Source organism: Lepidochelys olivacea (genome assembly GCF_965140295.1).
Source record: "Lepidochelys olivacea isolate rLepOli2 genome assembly, chromosome: 8".
In the NCBI taxonomy this organism is placed as follows: Eukaryota; Metazoa; Chordata; order Testudines; family Cheloniidae; genus Lepidochelys; species Lepidochelys olivacea.
This window is the reverse complement of record NC_140418.1, coordinates 75,644,973-75,665,261: the sequence shown is the minus strand read 5'-3', so window position 1 is coordinate 75,665,261 and position 20,289 is coordinate 75,644,973. Positions and strand designations below refer to the sequence as shown.

The 20,289-nt window shown below is 38.1% G+C and overlaps 1 protein-coding gene across 4 annotated transcripts in view; it reads left to right on the top strand.

The window, feature by feature from the left end:
• The window catches only part of CDC7 (cell division cycle 7), a 49,121-nt gene extending 29,063 nt beyond the window's left edge, over positions 1–20,058 (top strand). For 3 of the 4 annotated variants that reach the window (XM_084636102.1, XM_084636101.1, XM_084636103.1), the window contains exons 3-12: positions 254–337; positions 2,167–2,302; positions 3,056–3,149; positions 3,236–3,378; positions 6,158–6,398; positions 7,058–7,153; positions 8,547–8,725; positions 13,002–13,084; positions 16,731–16,880; positions 18,573–20,058. In XM_084636102.1, the coding sequence (XP_084492228.1) occupies positions 254–337; positions 2,167–2,302; positions 3,056–3,149; positions 3,236–3,378; positions 6,158–6,398; positions 7,058–7,153; positions 8,547–8,725; positions 13,002–13,084; positions 16,731–16,880; positions 18,573–18,970 (1,604 nt within the window). In that variant the 3' untranslated portion in view covers positions 18,971–20,058. The remainder of the gene's footprint in view (positions 1–253; positions 338–2,166; positions 2,303–3,055; positions 3,150–3,235; positions 3,379–6,157; positions 6,399–7,057; positions 7,154–8,546; positions 8,726–13,001; positions 13,085–16,730; positions 16,881–18,572) is intronic. The other variant, XM_084636104.1, reaches the window with a different exon arrangement.
• The last annotated feature ends 231 nt before the right edge of the window (positions 20,059–20,289 follow it).

Sequence of the window (20,289 nt, the reverse complement as noted above, 5' to 3'; positions counted from 1 at the left end):
GTCTTTACTACTCTTTTGCAATCTTGGGCACTAAACCTGCAAGCGTGCTCACATTTAACTTTACACACATGAGTATTATCCAAATCTGCCTGCGTATGTCTTTGTAGGACGAGAGCCTTGGTTTGTTTTATACTACTTTTTATGTAATTTCGCCCTCATTTATATGAATTAAAGTCTAATATATGTCCTGAAATTTAACTAGTAAACTAAGACCAAGCAAAATATTTTCTGTTTTCCTTTATTTCCTCAACAGGAGTAAAAAAAGATATTGAAAAACTTTATGAAGCAGTGCCACAGCTTGTAAAGGTGTTCAAAATTAAGGAAAAAATTGGAGAAGGTAAATGTGTATTTATTTGCTTGAATTTTCATGTACCTGAGAAATACACATTTTAAGAGTATAAAACTATATAATGAAGTCCAATATTGGCAAATTCTAGTATGAGAGCCATTTTATGGATTGCTTTTTAGTATTGTTAGAAATAAATGGGCGTTCTAATATTTAGTTGCAAGTACAAATGCTGGTAGATAAGTTTTTCCAAAGAGATTTTCCTGCCAGATTCTTGAAACCTGTTACCCAGTGGTTCTCAAACTTTTGTATTGGTGACCCCTTTCACATTTTTATATATTTAAACACCATGATAAATGCTGGAGGCAAAGCACAGGGTTTGGGGTGGAGGCTGACAGCTTGTGATCAGCCATATAATAACCTCCCAACCCCCTGAGTGGTCCCAACCCCCAGTTTGAGAACCCCTGCTCTTACCAAAGTAGACTGGTCTAAATCAAAACAAGATGTTTAAATCACATACACTTTAAACTGCCATAGGTTGCTGCAGCTCTTGGAGTAGATCTAGCCAAACATGTCTATGCAAGATTTAATCCACCTATATTTGTCTGTAAAGTGTACATTCTAAATGTACAATTATACTCTGGTGAGACATTTCACTACCAGCAAAGTAGTCTCTGCTTTTCCAATATTAAACCCTGTGGGTGGGGCTAAGAGAGGAGAATGGATGATTATTGCCAAGATATTTTTAATATATGGGCTCAAACTAGGCACACAGTAAAATTTTCAAAATTTGACAATGGGACATAGGCTGCAATTCTGTGATCATGCATATGCTTAACTTTACTATGAGTAATCCCATTGAAATCAATGGGATTGATCAGGGCAATAAAAATAAGCATATGTATAAATATTTGCAGAATGGGAGCCTACACATTTTTGAAAATTTTACCCACACGATCTTTGAAAGTTTTTCACTATTGATGTTTTGACTTCTCTTCAAAAGTCTAGAAAGTAGAGGTTTAATTTTTTTAAACAGCTATTTGATTGTAATACTTGTGATAGCTTGCTAAATGTTTAAAAACTTAGTAGCTTTACCGACTAAATTTAAAAGAAAGCTACATATTTAGTTCGGAACAGCAATCTGAAAATTCAAGAGCATGGAATGCTTCTTGTCATGAACAAACAAAGTGTCATTAAATAAGGTTCTCATTTACAACTAGTGTTTCTAACCCTGTTGATCGAAATGAATATGTTGCTAAAAAGTGACATTTGTGACACTGGCAATACCGAAAGCTTATGTGTAAAGATGTGTTTCTACTTGCACTAACTTAGGGTGTGGGGTCATATCCTCCCTTCAGTTTCTCTCCCCAACAAGGCAAAGGTCTTGCTACTTATTAATAGTTATTGATATTATTCCTTTATCTCAAGTGGAGGGTTCTGTGTTTTTGTTGCTGATAGTATTGAGGTTGATTCTTGCTGGCAACTGTGATCTGTATATGCAACCATAGACTTGTTATGCTTGCATACTGGTCAAACATTTGTGGTTGTAATTACTTTAAATTATATTTTATGGTCTATTAATAAGAAATGTTACTTATTTTGTACTTCCCAATTTCTGGACACTAATGGCTAATTTTCTTAAAAATTTGTTTATTGATAACCTTGAAGTATTTAAGTGGCTTTCTGTACTAAAACCACTTTTTAAAGGTTTTCCTCATGCTTTAGCCTTGACTTGAAAACCTATTGTTTTGTGTCACAAACTTAACTTGACTCAGATAGATTCTCTTTCACCACAAGTGCAGCAGTCAGATCAGTAACATGAAATACTTTAACGCAGCTAATCCAAAGAGGTTAAACATAGGCTTCATACTTTCTTACAGGTACTTTTAGTTCAGTTTATTTGGCCACAGCCCAGCAACAAGCAGGATGTGAGGAAAAAATGGCTTTGAAACACCTAATTCCAACTAGTCATCCTCTACGAATTGCTGCTGAACTTCAGTGCCTTACAATAGCAGGGTAGGTTAAACAAGACACTTTTTTAAGCAAAAGGAATTAAAGATGTCATAACTGAATTTAAATGTCATTTAAAACTAAGTTGTATGTCTAGTTACTTTTTAGTTTTGGTACTACTTGCATTTTGCTGGAGTTTTGACCACAAGAAAAAAAAAATCAATAACTCTTTATAGCAAGGGCATACCATAAATGGATCATGTTCGCTATAATGCTCATGTTGCTTTATTTGCAGCTAACTTTGTATTTGCTAGTAAAAAGTTCTAGGAGTTACACAGTATACATATGCTATCAAACATGGTTTAGGTAGGAAATAGCTGTGATAGAATCCTCTCTAGTACATCTGAAAGTACTGGCCAATGGCACTGAATTCTCTTCACTGGTTTAGGAATGGAGGTGCTTTGATGATATTTGCTGCTTCCAAGGCGGATGGTTGGAATAGCTCTTTCCTGAGATTAAGCCAGTTGCTCTCAAAGGGCTCAATCCTGGATCATGCAAATCCATGGGAGCAGACTCAAGCCCTAAAAGTGGGCCATGACACACCAATGGTCTGGAGAGCCCTTCATTGCAAATTGAAGAATGAAACACTTTGAGAAAAGTAATGAGGGGATTGTGTTCAGAGTACATGCTGATAGGTTGCTGGCAGTGTGGAATTTGTGTATTAATAGAAAAAGCATTGCTGAAGTTTTCTGTGGGAGCCAGGTGAAATAACCTATTTTCTGTTTGTTGTTTCAAGATAGTACTTTGTTTTTCCTTTAGGGGGCAGGATAACGTTATGGGAGTTAGATATTGCTTTAGAAAAAATGATCATGTAGTTATCGTTATGCCATATCTGGAACATGAATCCTTTTTGGTGAGTACCACCCTTCTTTTTATATAAGCAGTAAAATACTTAATTATAAAGAGTTGCAAAATTACAACATTCAAATAATCTTTCAGGACATTTTGAACTCTCTCTCTTTTGAAGAAGTACGAGAATACATGTTTAATCTGTTTAAAGCATTGAGGCGCATTCATCACTTTGGTATTGTTCACCGTGATGTCAAGCCCAGTAACTTCCTGTACAACAGGCAGCTGAAAGAGTAAGTCTACACATGACTTTTACGATGATCTCATTTAGGAACGTGTGCCTTGACAGAACATAGTAAATTAAGTTTCTGGGTTTTTCCTTCCAGCTATACAATATGTGCTTAAGCAGTAGAACTAAATATATATATATATAAAAAAATTCTTATTTAGAGTTTAGGGACTTGGTCAGGGTGGGAAAGAAGAAATAATATAGTAAGCATGAAAGAATTTTGGATCACAAAATGGCAAATACTTTTAAAAAAATTAATTTAAACTCTGAGTAAAACTAGTAAAATTGTTGCATGTTCAATAAGATTAAACTGAATAAAATCACTGTTTACTTTAACATAGTTAATACTGACCTTTATTTGTGTACTGCATAGGTTTTCAAAGAATGCATGTGTTAACCTGTTTGTGTCTTGCAGCACACCTCAAGTGTGCATAGCAAGAAAGTTGATGTTTTCTTTTTGTCTTCCACTATGTAGCTTTTCTACAGATTAGCTATTCCTAAAACTAGGTCAGGTTGTATTAATTATCTTTTGTCTGCAAGTAACTAACTTAAAGGTAGCTAGTGTGATACTGTCCACCTTTTGCAAGGAGTTAATAGTTGCCTGCCTGTCAGTGAGTAGCTATATCCTCATGGCTTGGTAAATATTTCACTACAGTCCATACAAGAATAAGGTAAAACTTGATAGGGAAAACTGTCTTCCACAGAATTTGTAGACGTGTAGATTGGTGCAAGTAATTTTCTTAACTCTCAGAACATGAATTTCTACCATATTGCTTGTTTACTCTGCTAGAATCATTTTAGAAAAGCATTCTATTATTTCTGAAGAGTGTTTTAGGAGATCTGATGAGTCAACTGTTGCATGCATGAAACGAAATAGTGACTCAGAATGACTTTCCCATGGCAAGTAATAAGCATTTATGTATGTATGTGCCACCAGCTTTTGTGGAACCAAAAAGTCTTCAATTAAAAAAAAGTTGTAGTTCTCAATGTATTGGGGTCAGCACCCACCTCTCACAAGCACCTGCTTTGGTTGGGGGTGTCCACAGTCTTTAAACCAGTCTACCCCTGGTATGGGGCCATATCTCTAGGGCCTCCTCCCCGGAGACAGTCTTCCTGCAACTGCCCCAGGCTCAGTCCCTGCAGCCAGCCAAAAGCGCCTTCACTGCTCCCCTGGTCCCAGCTAGCAGACTCTCTTTGGCTCAGTCCTAGCAGCCAGCCAGGAGCCTCTCGCTCCCCCAGTTCCTGTCCCTATGTAGCTGTCCGTTGTGCTGCAGTTCCCTCAGTCAGCCAGGCTTGCAGTCCTTTCTTCTCCAGCTCTAAGCAGCAACTGCCCTGTCTCTGTAGATCCTTTTAATAGTGCCCTCCTGGGCCTTGATTGATTGCTTCCCCCCTGCAGCCACTCCAGACTGCTTGGAAGACCTCTCCACTGCTCCTTTCCTGGGATAAGTGTGGCAGGACCCTGAGGCCTCCAGCAGGGGACCTCTGCACATAGTCCACCCCATCACACTCATCATTGCCAAGAAAAAAAAAAACTTTCCGATGTGAATCAAGTGTAAACTCATGCAGTCGTATCTTCTGAAGTCTGCAGCCAGCTCCAATGGTGCTGCTGAGAGGTTGCCAGACTTCAGCATTGTGAAAACTAATAGGTCTTGTCTGTTTTCACTGTTACTATTGGGATCCCTTTGGACAGCAGTGAAATTGATAAGAATCAAGTAAGATTCACTCAGCTGTTGTCTGAGGTAGTTCTGTACAATAGTGGAGGCAGGCACTGGAGTTATTGACTAGGGAAATGGATTCTAAAGGTGAGACTGATGGGTGGGGTTGTAAACCCCTCTGGTAGCAGCCAGAAAGCTGAAGGATCAAGTAGCAAAGACTCCACACAGATCTTCTGAAGGCTGGGGAAAGGTTAATGTAGCAAAGACCCACCCAGTCTTAGAGAATGAGATGTGGGGAATAGAGAGACTGTTCAGTCTCCTTTCCAGCATCCAGTGTGGGATAGATGGTGGCTTTAAATGTATCAGATATGTACTAGCTAGAAGCTGGTATGGAAAATGAGTCCCCAAGCAGCACCCTGGTAGAAATTCCAGCACCGTCCCATTTTTTAGGAGCTTGGTACAGGCACAAAGTGGGGATTGACTTCTTGTTTGGACATAGCTCCAGACTTAGGAAAGATAGTGGACATTACTGGCTAAGGGCACTCAGGTTTAGTCCTCTGGCTATTAAATAGCAAGTAACATTTTCAAGCCCAGAGCATGTGTGTGTGAGAGTGTGTATGAAATTTCAGTGGGAAAAATGACAAAATATAGGGCGAAGGTAAAGGTAAGATAAGGGATGGGGGGGGGGGGAATTTGACACTGAAAACAACTCAGGGAAACAATACAAGTGAAAGTATCTATAACAATATAGTAAGCAAGGCTTATTGATTAGTATTCAGTGTTTATTCACTGGTGTTTGTCAAACTGTATTGGATAATTTTTTTATATTTGACCAGCCCTAAGAATGAGATACATTTTAAAAACATTTATTAGATAGAAAATTGATTATTACGGTTACAGCATATAACTGTTCTTTAAATTGCAGTGGATATGGTGGAACAACTATTTCACCTGGCTAATATGTTTAAATCATCTAGGTAAGAGGGGTCAGCTAAATTTTCAAACCCTGTGTGTTGAATGCCAATGTATACCTTAGCTTCTGTTCTAAGGAACTGTTTTTTTGTTTGCTTTGTTTTTTAAGTATAGTATAATTTTCTTAAATTGTCTTTTTAAATTTGTGTCTTTCAGGTATGCCCTAGTAGATTTTGGTTTGGCACAAGGAACCCCTGATACGAAAATAGAACTACTCAGAGTTGTCCAATCTGAAAGCCAACAGGAAAGTTGCTCACAAAATAAGCCTCACCTAACCTTGGGAAACAGGGTTTCTGTCAATGGTACAGCATCTAGACAGATAGCTCAACAGTCAGCCTCAAAAACATCTGATAAATGGTGCTGCTCACAAATGCAGAACAAACAAGGAAAAGGAAAGGTTCTGAGTCTTTTTCACTAATATTGCTGCAGGAGTTTATTTAATGTATTACTTCATCCAACAGGGGGAGATGTAATACTAAAACAATTTGTCAGTGTCCAATTCCAAATCTTACTGTGTGTGCACTTATGCAACATGTTGGAAAAGTTTTGTTAGAGTTAAACTGTTTGTGAAAATGGAACTAGTTTCTGAATAACTACGTTGGCTTGGAACATTACTTCACATTCAATGTCTACTATATCTAAAAATGAAAATAGTGGATTCTTATGTAATGTTGCATGCTGTGTAAAATGCAGTAATGTTTGGTGAGCCCCTGAATCTCCTTATGTAAAAAGGAGTTAACATTTTAGCAATACATATCATGGCTTCCCTCCCCACAGAAAGTTTCTCATCTCCATTTTAATTACACATCAAAATACAACTGCTGTACGTGTATATTTCAGGGTGTATTGGCATATTTCTGGAGCGCGATTTTTTTTTTTGTAAGCATGTTTATGGGTTTGTCTAGACTGTTTTCTTCATACACAGTAAGCTGGTGCCTGAAAGTGACTTGTATGCAGCTGTTTTTGCCTTATGTCACATCACACTTTTAAATACTGTCAGATTACAGCTGACAGTGTTACAGATTGAATTCTTATTGTCCTTTTTTGCTATTGTAGGAGGGGTCTGTGCACCATTCTGTCCAGCGCTCTGTCTTTGGAGAGAGAAATTTTAATATTCATAGCTCCACATACCAGGAGAGCCCTACAATAAAAGTAAGCAATACTGCTCACCAGGAACACAATCAATTATACATTTAAATAGTTGAACTTATTTGTGTTTCAGTACTAGATATCCCTAACTACTATTTGTGATTTGTTGTGGCACAAAAAGTTATTGAACAGAATTGGCATTTTAGCAAAGTCTTACATTTACTAAAGACTTAAGTGATTTTTTTCCAAGCTGTTCGAGTGACAGTTACTGTTATGGTCTAGTTGTTGCCCCACCTGATTTTGTTTATATAGTAATTAATCTTTTTCTATCTGTGTAGTTTAGAAATTATTCCAAAAACTTGCTTTTGTATTCTGCAGTTGATAAGGCTACAGAGAAAACAGACTACGTTTGTAATAAACATTTTTACTACACTGTTTATAATCTGGGCATGACGTCTAGTGAAAAACTAGACATTAGCAAGAAAAACCCTAACTATGAACTAAAGCAGAGGGTTTGGCTAACAGTGATATTTTAACTGGGCAGTTTAGGCTTTGAAATAATGTTGCCAAATACTAGCATCTAACTCCACGTCTTAGTGTTTTTCGATTCCCATTTTTACAGCAAGTCTCTTTATTAAAGAGAAAAAGACAAAACCCTAGCCAATAACTAAATTACATTATACTGGTAAACACAATGTTACTGTAATTTCAAAGTACTTATGAATATATTGTGGATATGAATTAGTAGTAGTCACTGAAAAATGTCTAATTTTCCAGGAAAACCACCACTATACAAATCTTAAATCCCTTGGTACTTTTATTAGCCATTGAGATATCAGTAAATAGGACTGGTGGTCTCCTCTTTTAAAACTGGTAACGTTTTTGTTAGTTCTTTCAAACACTTTAATGGAAGGGGAAGAGTGAAGCAAAATGGAAGTAGCGTTTAAATGTTTGAAAATATTTAGAAAAGAGGTGGGCAAACTACAGCCTGGGGGGCCACATCTGGCCCGTGGGACCATCCTGTCTGGCCCCAGAGCTCCTGGCCTAGGAGGCTCGCCCCTGGCCCCTCCCCCACTGTTCCCTCTCCCATGCAGCTACACCACCACATGGGCGGTGAGGCTGCGAGCTCCTGCCACTCTGATAGGGGGGTGGCAGGGGGTTGGGTAGGGGGTCCCAGGGGGCAGTCAGCAGACAGGGAACAGGGGGCAGAGGTTCTGGGGCCATCAGGGGGTGTGGAACAGGGGCGTGGGGGCGGTTTGGATAGGGGTGGGGGTTCTGAGTGGGACAGTCAGGGGGCAAGAAGTGGGAGGGGACAAATAGGGGGTGAGAGCCAGGCTGTATAGGGAGGCACAGCCTTTCCTACCCAGCCTGCCATACAGTTTCACACCCCAATGTGGCCCTCAGGCCAAAAAGTTTACCCACCCCTGATTTAGAACATATAACATCTGTATTACAGCTCATAAAGCAATCAAAGGTGATGGATGTTGCATCTAGAAAATTAGCAACAAAGAAGAAGATTATTTCTACAAAAGCAGTGAACAATGGTGTAGCCAAGAAAGCCACCAACAGTTGCCCAGCTATCTTGACCTGTGACTGTTATGCAACAGATAGAGTTTGCAGTGTTTGCCTTTCAAGGTAATTTGCTTTGATGATTTTGTAAAATCAACTTCAGTAAATCTAAGCTTCTAACATTGCTTGACATCACGGGACAGTTGATTTAGTAAGTGAAAGATAGCATTAGACCTATTCAAGTTATAAGCATTAGAACACAATGTGTATTCTAACCTGACAAAGATCATGGATTTCATATAGTACTAACTAACTTTCTCATTGCAGATAAATGCAATTATTTGTAGTTAAAATAGTTTGACATTGAAAGCGTTTTCTCCTTTGGATGTTAGTGTGTAAAGACAGTTTCTTTAAGGTGTGGGGGGCTTTTTAATTTCAGTAAGGTAAAATAGCTTAACAATTCTCTTCATTAAAATCCTGAAATGGGTTTGTGACAGGCCTTATTTACACCTAGATGGGTTTCCCGATAGATATAGATATCTACACACCCACACACAGAGATATATACATCTAGATACGTATATAGTAGTGGTTCCCAAACTTTAAACAACCTATGAACCCCTTTCACTAAAATGTCAAGTCTTGTGAACCCCCTCCTAAAAATGAATATTTCCAGGGATTCTCTCCTTTACCAGAGTATACATTATAAAAGCATTGATCTTGGAAATATAAAATTTGTTTTTATGACATGCTTATCACACACTATTATTAATTATTGATCATTAATCATTGCAGTATTACTACAGTATGAAAACAGCAACACTCTTCCAAGATCTCACTTTCATAGCTTGTATCATTATGAATTAGCCTGTTGTAAGACAAGACTCCTATGTTTCATCAAGGAGTATCAGACATGAAACAGCATGAAGGAATTTAAGAAGCCAACTCAAAGAGTTCCTCCTACACAAGCATTCAGATCTTAAGCAGTCCAGGCAAACAACGCACGTTACAACAAATCTTAAACTTGTTCTTCATAATTTTTAAAACTATACTAGCTGCCTATTTAATTTTAAAAACAGCAAAAAACATCCACCTCCCTTTCCATTTCTTACAAGGAGTCTTGAAGTTTATCACACTGAGGAGATTTAGATATGCTTGCTTTGATCTGCTTAGCTTTTGGAAGTCCAGGAGCTCTGGGCTGCTGGCCCCATGCTATTGCTAGGGACAGCTCTGTCCATCATTAGGGAATTTTTTCCTGAGAATCTCTTGTAACATTTTTGCAAACCCCCAGGGGTTCATGAACCCCAGTTTGGGAACCACTGATATACAGAGAGCGCTCTCTCTATCTCTACACACACACACCCCACAGCAGTTACCCTTCCCAATGGAGAAACAGTTTGTAAGGAAAGCGTAGATCACTATAGCAGGGAAGGAATGCTTATAAATGGGTAACATCAAGAAGGCTGAAGTGTTTGATGCCTATTTTGCTCCAGTCTTTGCTAAAAAGGGTTAACAAAGAGGACACAGGAAATTATGGGCCAGTCAGCCTAACTTGGATACCTGGAAAGATACTGGAAGAAATTATTAAACAATCAATTTATAGACACCTAGAGGATAACAGGGTTATAAGGAATAGCCGTGATGGATTTGTCAAGAACAAATCCTGTCAAGCCAAACTAATTTCCTTCTTTGAGTGGGTTACTGGCTGGGGGGGGGGGAGCAGGGGCAGAGGCAGGAAATGTGATACCTTGATTTTCGTAAGGCTTTTGATCCCACATGGCACTCTCACAAGCAAACTAGGGAAATGTGGTCTAGATGAAATAACTGCACAACTGGTTATCAGAATAGTTATCAATGGATAGGTGTTATACTGGGAGGGTGTATCTAGTGGGATCAGTCCTGGGTCTGGTACTAGTCAATATTTTCATTGATGACTTGGATAATGGAGTGGAGAGTCCACTTATAAAATTTGTGGATGACACCAAATTTAGAGGTTTTGCAAGCACTTGGGAGGACAGGATTAGATGCAAAACAACCTTGATAAACTGGAGAATTAGTCTGAAATCAACAAGATGACATTCAATAGAGGCAAGTGCAGAGTACTTCACTTAGGAAGGAGAAATCAAATGCACAACTACAAAATAGGGAATAATTGGCTAGGTGGTACTGCTGCTGAAAAGGATCTGGGGGTTATAGTAGATCAAAAATTGCAGATGAGCCAACAATGTGATACAGTTGTGAAAAAGGCTAATATCATTCTGGGATGTTTTAAAGAGTGTTTGAGAGTCATGGGAGGTAATTGTCCACTCTACTTTATACCTCAGCTGGAGAACTGTGTCCAATTCTGGACACATTTTAAGAAAGATGTGGATGAATTGGAGAGAGTCCAGAGGAGAGGAACAAAAATAAGATTTAGAAAATCTGACCTATGAGGAAAGGTTAAAAGGTCTTGAGGAAAAAAAATGAATTGGGGATCTGATAAGTCTTCAAATATGGTAAGGTCTGTTATAAAGAGGCCTGTGACAAGTTGTTCTTCATGTCCATCAGTGTAGGACAAGAAGGAAGTGATGGGCTTAATCTGAAGCAAGGGAGATTTAGTTTAGATATTAGGAAACGCTTTCTAACTCTTAAAGGTAGTAAAGCTCCAGAATAGGCTTCCAAGGGAGGTTGTGTAATCCCCATAATTGGAGGTTTTTAACAACACGTTGGACAAACACCTATCAGGGATAGTCTGAGTTTACTTGATCCTGCCTCGGTGCTTGATGACTTCTTGAGGGCCCTTCCAGTTCTACAATTCTATGATTATACCAGCAAGAGAGTTTCGGCAGTATAGATTAAACCGGTTCCCCAAACGCAATAAGCTAAACCAGGAAGATTTTTTTTCTTGCAAGAATTGCGTCTGCACTAAGCTATTCCAGCAAAGCCTATGTCTGTTAGCACTATGACTTTTCACATCCCTAACAGACATAGCTATGCCAGCAAAACTTAAGTGTAGGCCAGACCATATGGTTTGACTCTTCCAGGGACATTTATTTAAAAAGGAACTGAAATGCTGTTAAAAAAAACCCAAAAACCTTAAAGTATAGAATTATTTAACTTCTTTGTTTATGAAAACTTTACATCTTAAAACCAAAGATTTGAAAAATTTAGGCACTACTTAGCTAAGCAGTCAAGACTTGAATTCAGGGTTTCCATATTTCTCTTGCAAGAATCTGTCATGTCTTCCATTTATTGTAGATATTTCTAGGCACCTACAAGAACTCTGAGTAGTCTTCAAATGCTGTGCAAGGGAAATATAGAACCATGAACTCAGATCTTGGCAAGTAAATAAGAGGACACTTTTTTGTTAAACAAATTTAACTTGTATCTGGAAACTTACACTATGTGAATGGTTTCAAAAATAGCAATACCACATGTGAAATTGTCACTTCATTTGAAATTTCAATAAGTTCTAGTATTTATAAGGCATTTTGGTGCCCTTTAACATACTGTTTTCTGCACATTTGGTTGTTCATCTAAAAGGAAAACTGTAAATTTGTCTTGAAGCTTAAGATCAGGAGGGAAGTTAGGTTTTACCTTTTTTTCCCTCTAGACATGTGTAAGTAAGTTGTAAGGACATTTATCATGTACACGCCTTAATAGTCAGACTGGCCAAACAATTTGGCATTGCAGTTCAAATCCATCCCATATGTGGAGTTAACTTCCATTCAGATGAGCCATTCCTCCATCAGGGATGTGGGTTATTTCAGCAATTCTTTGCATTAATGAGAAAGTTCTGTTTACTGGGTGTGGTTTCCAAAATACTATATGATCCCTTACTTGCTGGTCTAAATGATTGTCAAAATACAGTCACATCAATCTTGTTAGTCAGATGTGCCATTTTTACTGAGTATGGAACATGGGGGGTTGAAGTTACTAATTCAGAAAACAAACCTAACCCCTGCAGGCCAGACAGATAGTGACACTCAAAGTTTAAGATGAACTAACTAAATGTTTATATGTGCTTTAACTTCACACCCCTGTGCGGATGCTTTCATTCAAAAAGTAAAGTGGCTTTAAGCCATGTGCTTTAACTAAAAGCGTGAAGTTAATTCATCTTAGCTTTTCTGAGTGTCCCCGTGTAAGCCAGCCCTTAATAGAAATCATGCTGCAGCTGAATGGAACTGAAAACATCATGATGGAAGTATGCAATTTATTTGTGTACTATTCTCTCACCCTAAATATTGTGTGTATTCAACACAATATTGCCAGTTTAAAATGTTAATACTGGAACATACCACAATGTTGACATGTCTCATGGAAGCATATGTTAGAAATGGTTTTAAAAGTCTTTTGTAACTAGAAACATTATGAATTATGTTTCCTATTACACTTTAAATGCGCTTTTCTTTTTTATTACAAGACGTCAGCAAGTTGCACCTAGGGCAGGTACACCAGGATTCAGAGCACCAGAGGTGTTAACTAAGTGCCCTACTCAGACTACAGGTAGTATTCATCAGACTGAAATTAGTGACTCTTCTATACTTGGGTCTTCCCCATTTGTGCATATTACTTTCTCTGATTCTATTAACTCCTTTTCTGTTTACATGTGGAATTCATTTTATTGGCCTAACATTGTTCAAGCATTTCGTTTTTTTTGTTGTTGTTTTTTTATTAAAGTGTTCATTACTCAGGCTGAAGAACAAGTTAGGAATGTTTTTAAAATGTTTGAAACTTGAATACATCTTAATTCATTTAAGGCAGAGAGCCATATGTGGCAGTTCAGTAGAGTTTGTGTTTTTAAAAAGACAGAACTTTCAGCTTTTTCCAACTTTTTGGCTTTGTATCAGTTTAAATGTTCTGAAGTGCCCCCCCCCCCTTTGTACTTCAGATGCTTTTAAAGAGAGATTCAATCAAACAATGTGCTTTCAGAGCAAGTATAATTAACACAGTATGTCTGCAAACATTCTTAAAAGACCACAGGAAAAGCTGATATTGACTACTTGATCTGTGCAGGCATCCAGAAATCAATGGATGTGAGATGAACAGACTTAATAATATATATATATTTGAGTAATCAAGATTGCTTCTGAACAGGTTCCTCCAATCCCCCAAACTCTTACTCCTGGATAGAAAAGTCAGGGTTCAGACTCCATAAAGTTTTCCTTTTTTCTTATTGAGATGTATACTTGTACTAGATTGCCGGCACACACCCCTTTTCTAGTTAAAAAAATTCTGAAGATAAAGACCGCTATAGTCTAATAGTTTAAAGGGAAAATGATGGTTAGTCTGTCAGCCACATAGCTGATGTAAATACTGTGGAAAGGAATGTGTTTATGTGAAAAGTGAGACTAATAAAAAGCAGTCAGTGGAGTAGTTGAAAGTTATGATACATAAGAAAAGAAAAAATGCAAACACTCAAATCATGGATTAAATCATTGAGAGAAATGAATTTTAAGGTTGCAGCATGGGACTGGGAGATATGCAGCCTAATCCTAGTTCTCCCAGACTTATTTTTGTGGCCTAAGTCACTTAGGGCAGGATCCACAAAGATATTACGTGTTGCACCGCTCAATGTTGCAACACCTAACCCCTGTGTGCCCTGCTGCCTAGTGGAATCCTCAGCCATATGTTAGTAAACAAGATGAGGAGAGTTTGGCAGTTAAGGGAAGCATCATCAGAAGCTAGCAAACTGAGTAAGGAGCCACCTAAGCTAACCCAGAATAAAAAGCAGAGGTCAGGGGTGGGCCTTAGGCCCAGATCTTCAGTGGTATTTAGGCACCTAACTCCCATTCATCTGGGCCTTAAGTGCCTGACTGAGAGGGCCAGAGGTAGGCACCTCCCTCCACCTGGTATTCTCACCAATGAACCTTCTCCTGGAGTTAGGTGCCTAAGCCAGGTGAGCTACTTAGGTATCCAATGCCCTATCAGCTGAAACCCAGGCGATTCATGCACCCCCCCCCCCAAAAAAAATAAATAAAACATCTTCTGAAATATCAAATGGCCTGGAAGTTAAGACACTCATTTGGGTTGTGGGTTCAAGTTCCTGCTTCAAGTCAGGCAGTGCAGGGATTTGAACCAACGTCCCAGGGGAGTGCCCTAAGCAAACGGACGCATGCCAGCCTAACCTATTGGAACGGTTCCACTTTGTATTAAATAATTAAATATTCATTGAGACAGGGACTTGAACCTGGATCTCCTGCATGCAGTGTGAATGCCCTAGCCATTTGGTTATAGTCAGTATTGCTCTCCGAATATTTATACATACAAAGAGCAGAGTTTCAACAGGTGAGATCCCCACACCTGTATACCCAATTGTCTAGTGGTTAGGGCACTCACCTGGGATGAGGGAAAGCTGGGTTCAAGTTCCTGCTTAAAGTCAGGTCCTTCTCATCCCAGGAGAGTGTTTTAAGCAAACAGACATGCATGTGCCAACCTGCAGGGGAATGCCTACTTTGAGAATGCTGTTTCATGGCTTGGTTTGAGATAGGGCTTGGATTAGTTTGTTCATTCAGTGGTGGCATCAGCCCTTAACTCTGCAAATGCTGACCTGTGGAAATGGAGTCATCTACAGGATTAGGCAACAACGGAGTGGCAGTTTTGCGAATGTTAGAGGCACCTAAATCATGGACATAGATGCCTAAAGAGGCAGTTAGGCACTTAAATACCTTTGTAGATCTAACCTTTAATATCTATGGCTCTGCTTCCCCATCCATAAAGTAAGGGTAATATTTAACTACCCCATAAAGGCCTGATGCTAACTTCATCAATGATTATAACTTTGAGATCCTCTGTTAGATCCTGCAGAAGTGCAAAGTACCATTTTGCATCTGTATGCCCATAATTCCATCTGTTTAGCTATTTCTTCATTAAAGAGTTTAACTATTAGTTTGATAATTTCAGGTAATTTAGCACTTTACATATTCAGATCACCCTTGAGGCTGTGTTTGTAAGTGAAATAATTAAATTCAGATCTATATAATTCATTCTACAAACCACAAACTTTTTTTGGAAAAAAGTTAAAAGCTGTTATTTTTCCTCTCGAAAGCACACAGAACTGTTCAACCCCTCTTTTCTTTTCCCCACCATCCCTCAAATAAATGACAGACAATTATTTTCATAACTCTAATGCTGAAAGTTTCCATCATGTTTGGGCAACTTTCCCCAATGCACTATTTGTACTCTTCATAAAACTGTGAAAATGATTAACAACTCTCAACTACTACATTTAAGATGGTTACTTTGTCAGGTGATTTCAGGTTAAAGTCTTCAGTATGATAAATCCATTTGGAATTGCTAAATAATAATCAACTGTTACAGAAAATTACTTACTTCAGATATTTAATTATTTGGAATTAGTGCTGGCTGTATATTTTAAACCTTCCTTTTCCCTAGGCAAATTTTTAGATAATCTCCAGAGCATGTATTATTATTAAAACACTTAAAGTTAATGGCTATTGGCAAGCATTGTAATCCACCAGCCTAATTTCCCCACCACCACCACCAAAAAAGCTTAGTACTGGCTAGAGCTATATCTGCATATTGTGATTGCATGCTTAAAACTAGCATCAGATTAAGGACTTGATCCTGCAAACACTGAAGTAAATTCTAACTAGACTTAGAGTGGTTCCATAAAAGTCATAGAAGACTATTCATATGGGTAAAGGTATGCATTTGCTTAAGTGCTTACAGGATTGGGGACTAAGGGCTTGTCTTCACTACTGTTAGGGTTAATCAACCTAAGTTACGCTATTCAGCTACATGAATAATGTAGTTGGATCACTGTAGCTTAGGTTGACTTACCCCGGTGTCTTTACTGTGCTGTGTTGACAGACACTCTCCGGTCACCTTCCCTTACTTTTCTCAGAGAGGTGGATCAGAGTTGACCAGAGAGCACTCTGCGGTCGATTTAGCGGGTCTCCACTAGACCCACTAAATCAACCACTGCTGCATTGATTGCAGCAATAGTAAAGACCAGCCCTAAAACTGTACTTAACTTCACCTTTAACCATGTAGATTACATGTCAACAAAATCAATAGGTAATTCATTACATTATTTCTTTTGAAACTTTGCTGGTCACGTGGGTTTTTTTAGACTCCAGATGATAAAGTTGTGGGTTCTTTTTTACTAAAAGCTTGCTTTCGCTTGCAGCAATTGACATGTGGTCGGCAGGAATCATATTCCTTTCTTTGCTCAGTGGACGGTATCCATTTTACAAAGCAAGTGATGATTTAACTGCTTTGGCACAAATCATGACTATTCGTGGATCCAGAGAAACTATTCAGGCTGCTAAAACATTTGGTATGCAAGTTTTTAATTACGGAAAAAAATATCTATTTATAATTTGCATTTATATAGTGCTGTTCATCCTAAAGAATTCTCAAACTGCTTACAAACTATATATTGCTCTTCACTGAAATGCGGCAATTTCGGGAATGGCATACAGCAACTACGTAATGACTCCTATAGGAATTTGGTTAGAACATTTGAGCTAACATCCTTATTCCTGCAGAAAGTGCCCTGGAGTTTTAAATCAATGTGGCTGAAAATACGGATATTGTAACTATGAGCTTGTTTAAAAGAAAAAGCCATTAGAAATAGTTGGGATTAAAAAAATTCCAGTGGAAACAGGGTTTTTTTTATACAAGTAAACATTTCCGTTCATTGTTTACAACTCAAGCATTGCATCATTTAATATCTGAAAGTGAAACTGACAACATTGTCATTCTCCAAACTGGGAGATGCAAATTATGGAAAACAGCATAAATAAAGAAAGGTGAATTGGGTTTTTAATGTTTCTTTATTTCTACTAATTGAAGGTAGTGGTTTTAAAATAGACAAATTGGTTAAAATATCTTAAAGTTGGTGTGTCTGACCAGAAGTAGTTAAAACTTTACTTTTAACTATTTGATGCACGTTGGGATCAAACAAACAGAAAAAGCTTTTCAAAGCCACACAATGGGTCAGTTTCTGAGCCGCACCTTTCAGGAAGTGCATGATGTGATGTGTTGCTACTGGTGGCTTTGCCATCTGTCCTGCCTCAGTTTAAGTAAGAGCACCACCTACAACTCCAGAATGCCACTCTGATTTCTTTTTTTTAAATGGGGCCAGTAGCTGTGTAGCCTGCTGTAAAATGGCAACACAAAAACCTCATGACTACCAAGTCTATAAGTATTAAACATAGGAAAATTGCAAAAGCTAACAAAAAGTACAGTAAAATGTTTAATGTTCCTAATTTCTCTCAAGTTATATGAAAAGGTAGTTATGTCACTTCACAAATAACTTATCCAAAAACAAGTATGAGAGTTCTTTATAGTTCTTTTCTTCAAATGTAGTTAGCATAGTAGGTTATCCAAAATACAGAGTATGCAGTATGTTATGGAAACACTGCCAGTGATTCTGTGACTGACCTGGGTTTTGCAATTAAAGCAGGGATTTACCCACTTTATGTATGAGGAATACTGCATATACTCCCCAAAATTACAGCGCTTACTCTTGAATACAGAATGAATTGAGAATTTTCCACTAAATTGGCTTAATTACTTTGTTACAATTAATTAAGAAGTCTCCCCCCCCCCCCCCCGATCTTAATACTGGAATAATGGATACTTCAAACTACCCTTATAGTTAAACTCACTGAAATCTTCTGTATAAGCTACATTTCATGACTTTTTGTAGTATTAAAGGTAACTTTCCCATTTTACTTCTTAAGCTGGGGATAAGAATAATGTATTAAATAATTTCATGTAGAACTGCCCTCTTTCAAAATGGTGACCAGCTCTCATTGTTCTCAGTGGGGCCATGGCCACAGAATGCTGGACTCAGCTTGCTGGAAACCATGGGAGATGATCATTTTTTTTAAAGGGGGAATTTTTGAAAGAAGGCACCTGAATGAAGGACAGCTATGGCCTTTGAGATGTCTCAAACCCTGAAATTTGCAATTGTATACGTGTACTAAAACAGTGCTTAGTAAACACAGTATTTTCCTCATAGGCAAATCAGTATTGTGTACTAAAGAAGTCCCAGCACAGGATTTAAGAACACTCTGTGAAAGACTGAGAGGAACAAATAGCAGCTGTGCTAAATCAACAAGTGATATGCACACCAACTCTTTATATGAGCCTGCTTTGGCAATTGAGACAGACAAAAAAGTAGAGTTTGCTTCCCAGCCACTTGGGGAAAAAATCCAGCATCTGAAGAACAACTGTCATGAAGGTGACAATGGCTTGGAAATTAAGATAACAGAAAAGGCAACTGATTTGAAAGGATGGGACAGAGTTCCTGATGAAGCTTATGATCTACTTGATAAGCTACTAGATCTAAACCCAGCTACAAGAATAACTGCAAAAGAGGCTTTGCTGCATCATTTTTTTAAAGATATCAGACAGTGAGAAGACACCTGATTCCATTATTTCCTTGATCTTTGCTTCACATGAAAATATTACACAGTATTAGTTTGAGTTTATTTATCTTCATGGCATGTAGTGATCTGCTTTTCTTGTACTGTGTGGAACTGGTTTCTGAAAAAATTACTAGAAATATGTTTCTGGTGGAGGAAGGTTGGCATCATGGATTGGAAGTAGAATATGGAGCATTTCACCTTTTTAAAAATCACAATTTCAAGTCCATTTCTTGTTACTAGTGATGGAAACATCTTCTGATGGCTGTTCAGTGGCCTATGTGAAGTGAATTTATGGTTGTAGTCCAACTGTAGAATTCAAAGTGTTTGCATTACCAAAACCCTTCCTTGCTAACACTTAGATACCAAATATTGAACAAACATGACAGGTGACATATTTTCATCTCCCTACTTTATTGCTGAAGCTCATTGGTGAGGTGTGGGAAATTGCTGTCTGTGCTGTACCTGTTCTAGGAGGAAAAGAAGGACTTAGTCTAAGACTGTCAATAATAAGTTTCATGAGCACTAAGTTGACCTATTTGTTTTTAAATCTTCTAATAAAATTTAAAGCTAATCTTTCCTATAAAATATAATACACAAATGTTTGTTATGTGTGACTTTTGGTTAACATATGACATTTAGTATTCTGTGCACATGCATACATCCCTTTCTTTTCTCCTTGTGATCCACTTACTTTCCAGCTTGTTGTCCTTTTTGTATTGGACAGCCCAGGTACATTGCCACTGGCCACAGATAGTCTATCCAAGTCATCCCCGGAGAATATTTAAAAAAAAAAAGTAAACTGCTAATCTAGGTGTCAGGTATTGTTTTGACTGTGTAACCTCCGTAAGGGCAAGTGTTCCAAGATGTATACCTTCCCCACCCTGCTTGGGCAGTGGGGATTAGCATAATTGCTCTTATTGTGCACAACCTGTACTTTCTCAACTAAAGTAACATGGGTAACTGTCAATGCACACCTCACTGATTAGTTCATGTGGCATGTATGCATATCAGTATAAGTGTTTTGGAAACTTGCATTTTTCACAAATTATCCATTAAATAAAAGTTTTGCTTTTATAACTTGGGAAGATTGTTTAGTGGTAATAGTTTAAAACTGCCAAAATATTGGTAAGGAAAGGACATCTTGAGGGATGTGTCTGTGCAGAAAATTATAAAAGAAACATCAGCATTTTAATGTTTTCCTGCATAAATCCCTCAGTGATGGAAAACAGTTCAACGGGCTTCATCATATAGGGCTGCTATATTCAGGGGTTTGTTAGCGTTTAAGTCTTGAGCAAGTTTTTCAGAGTG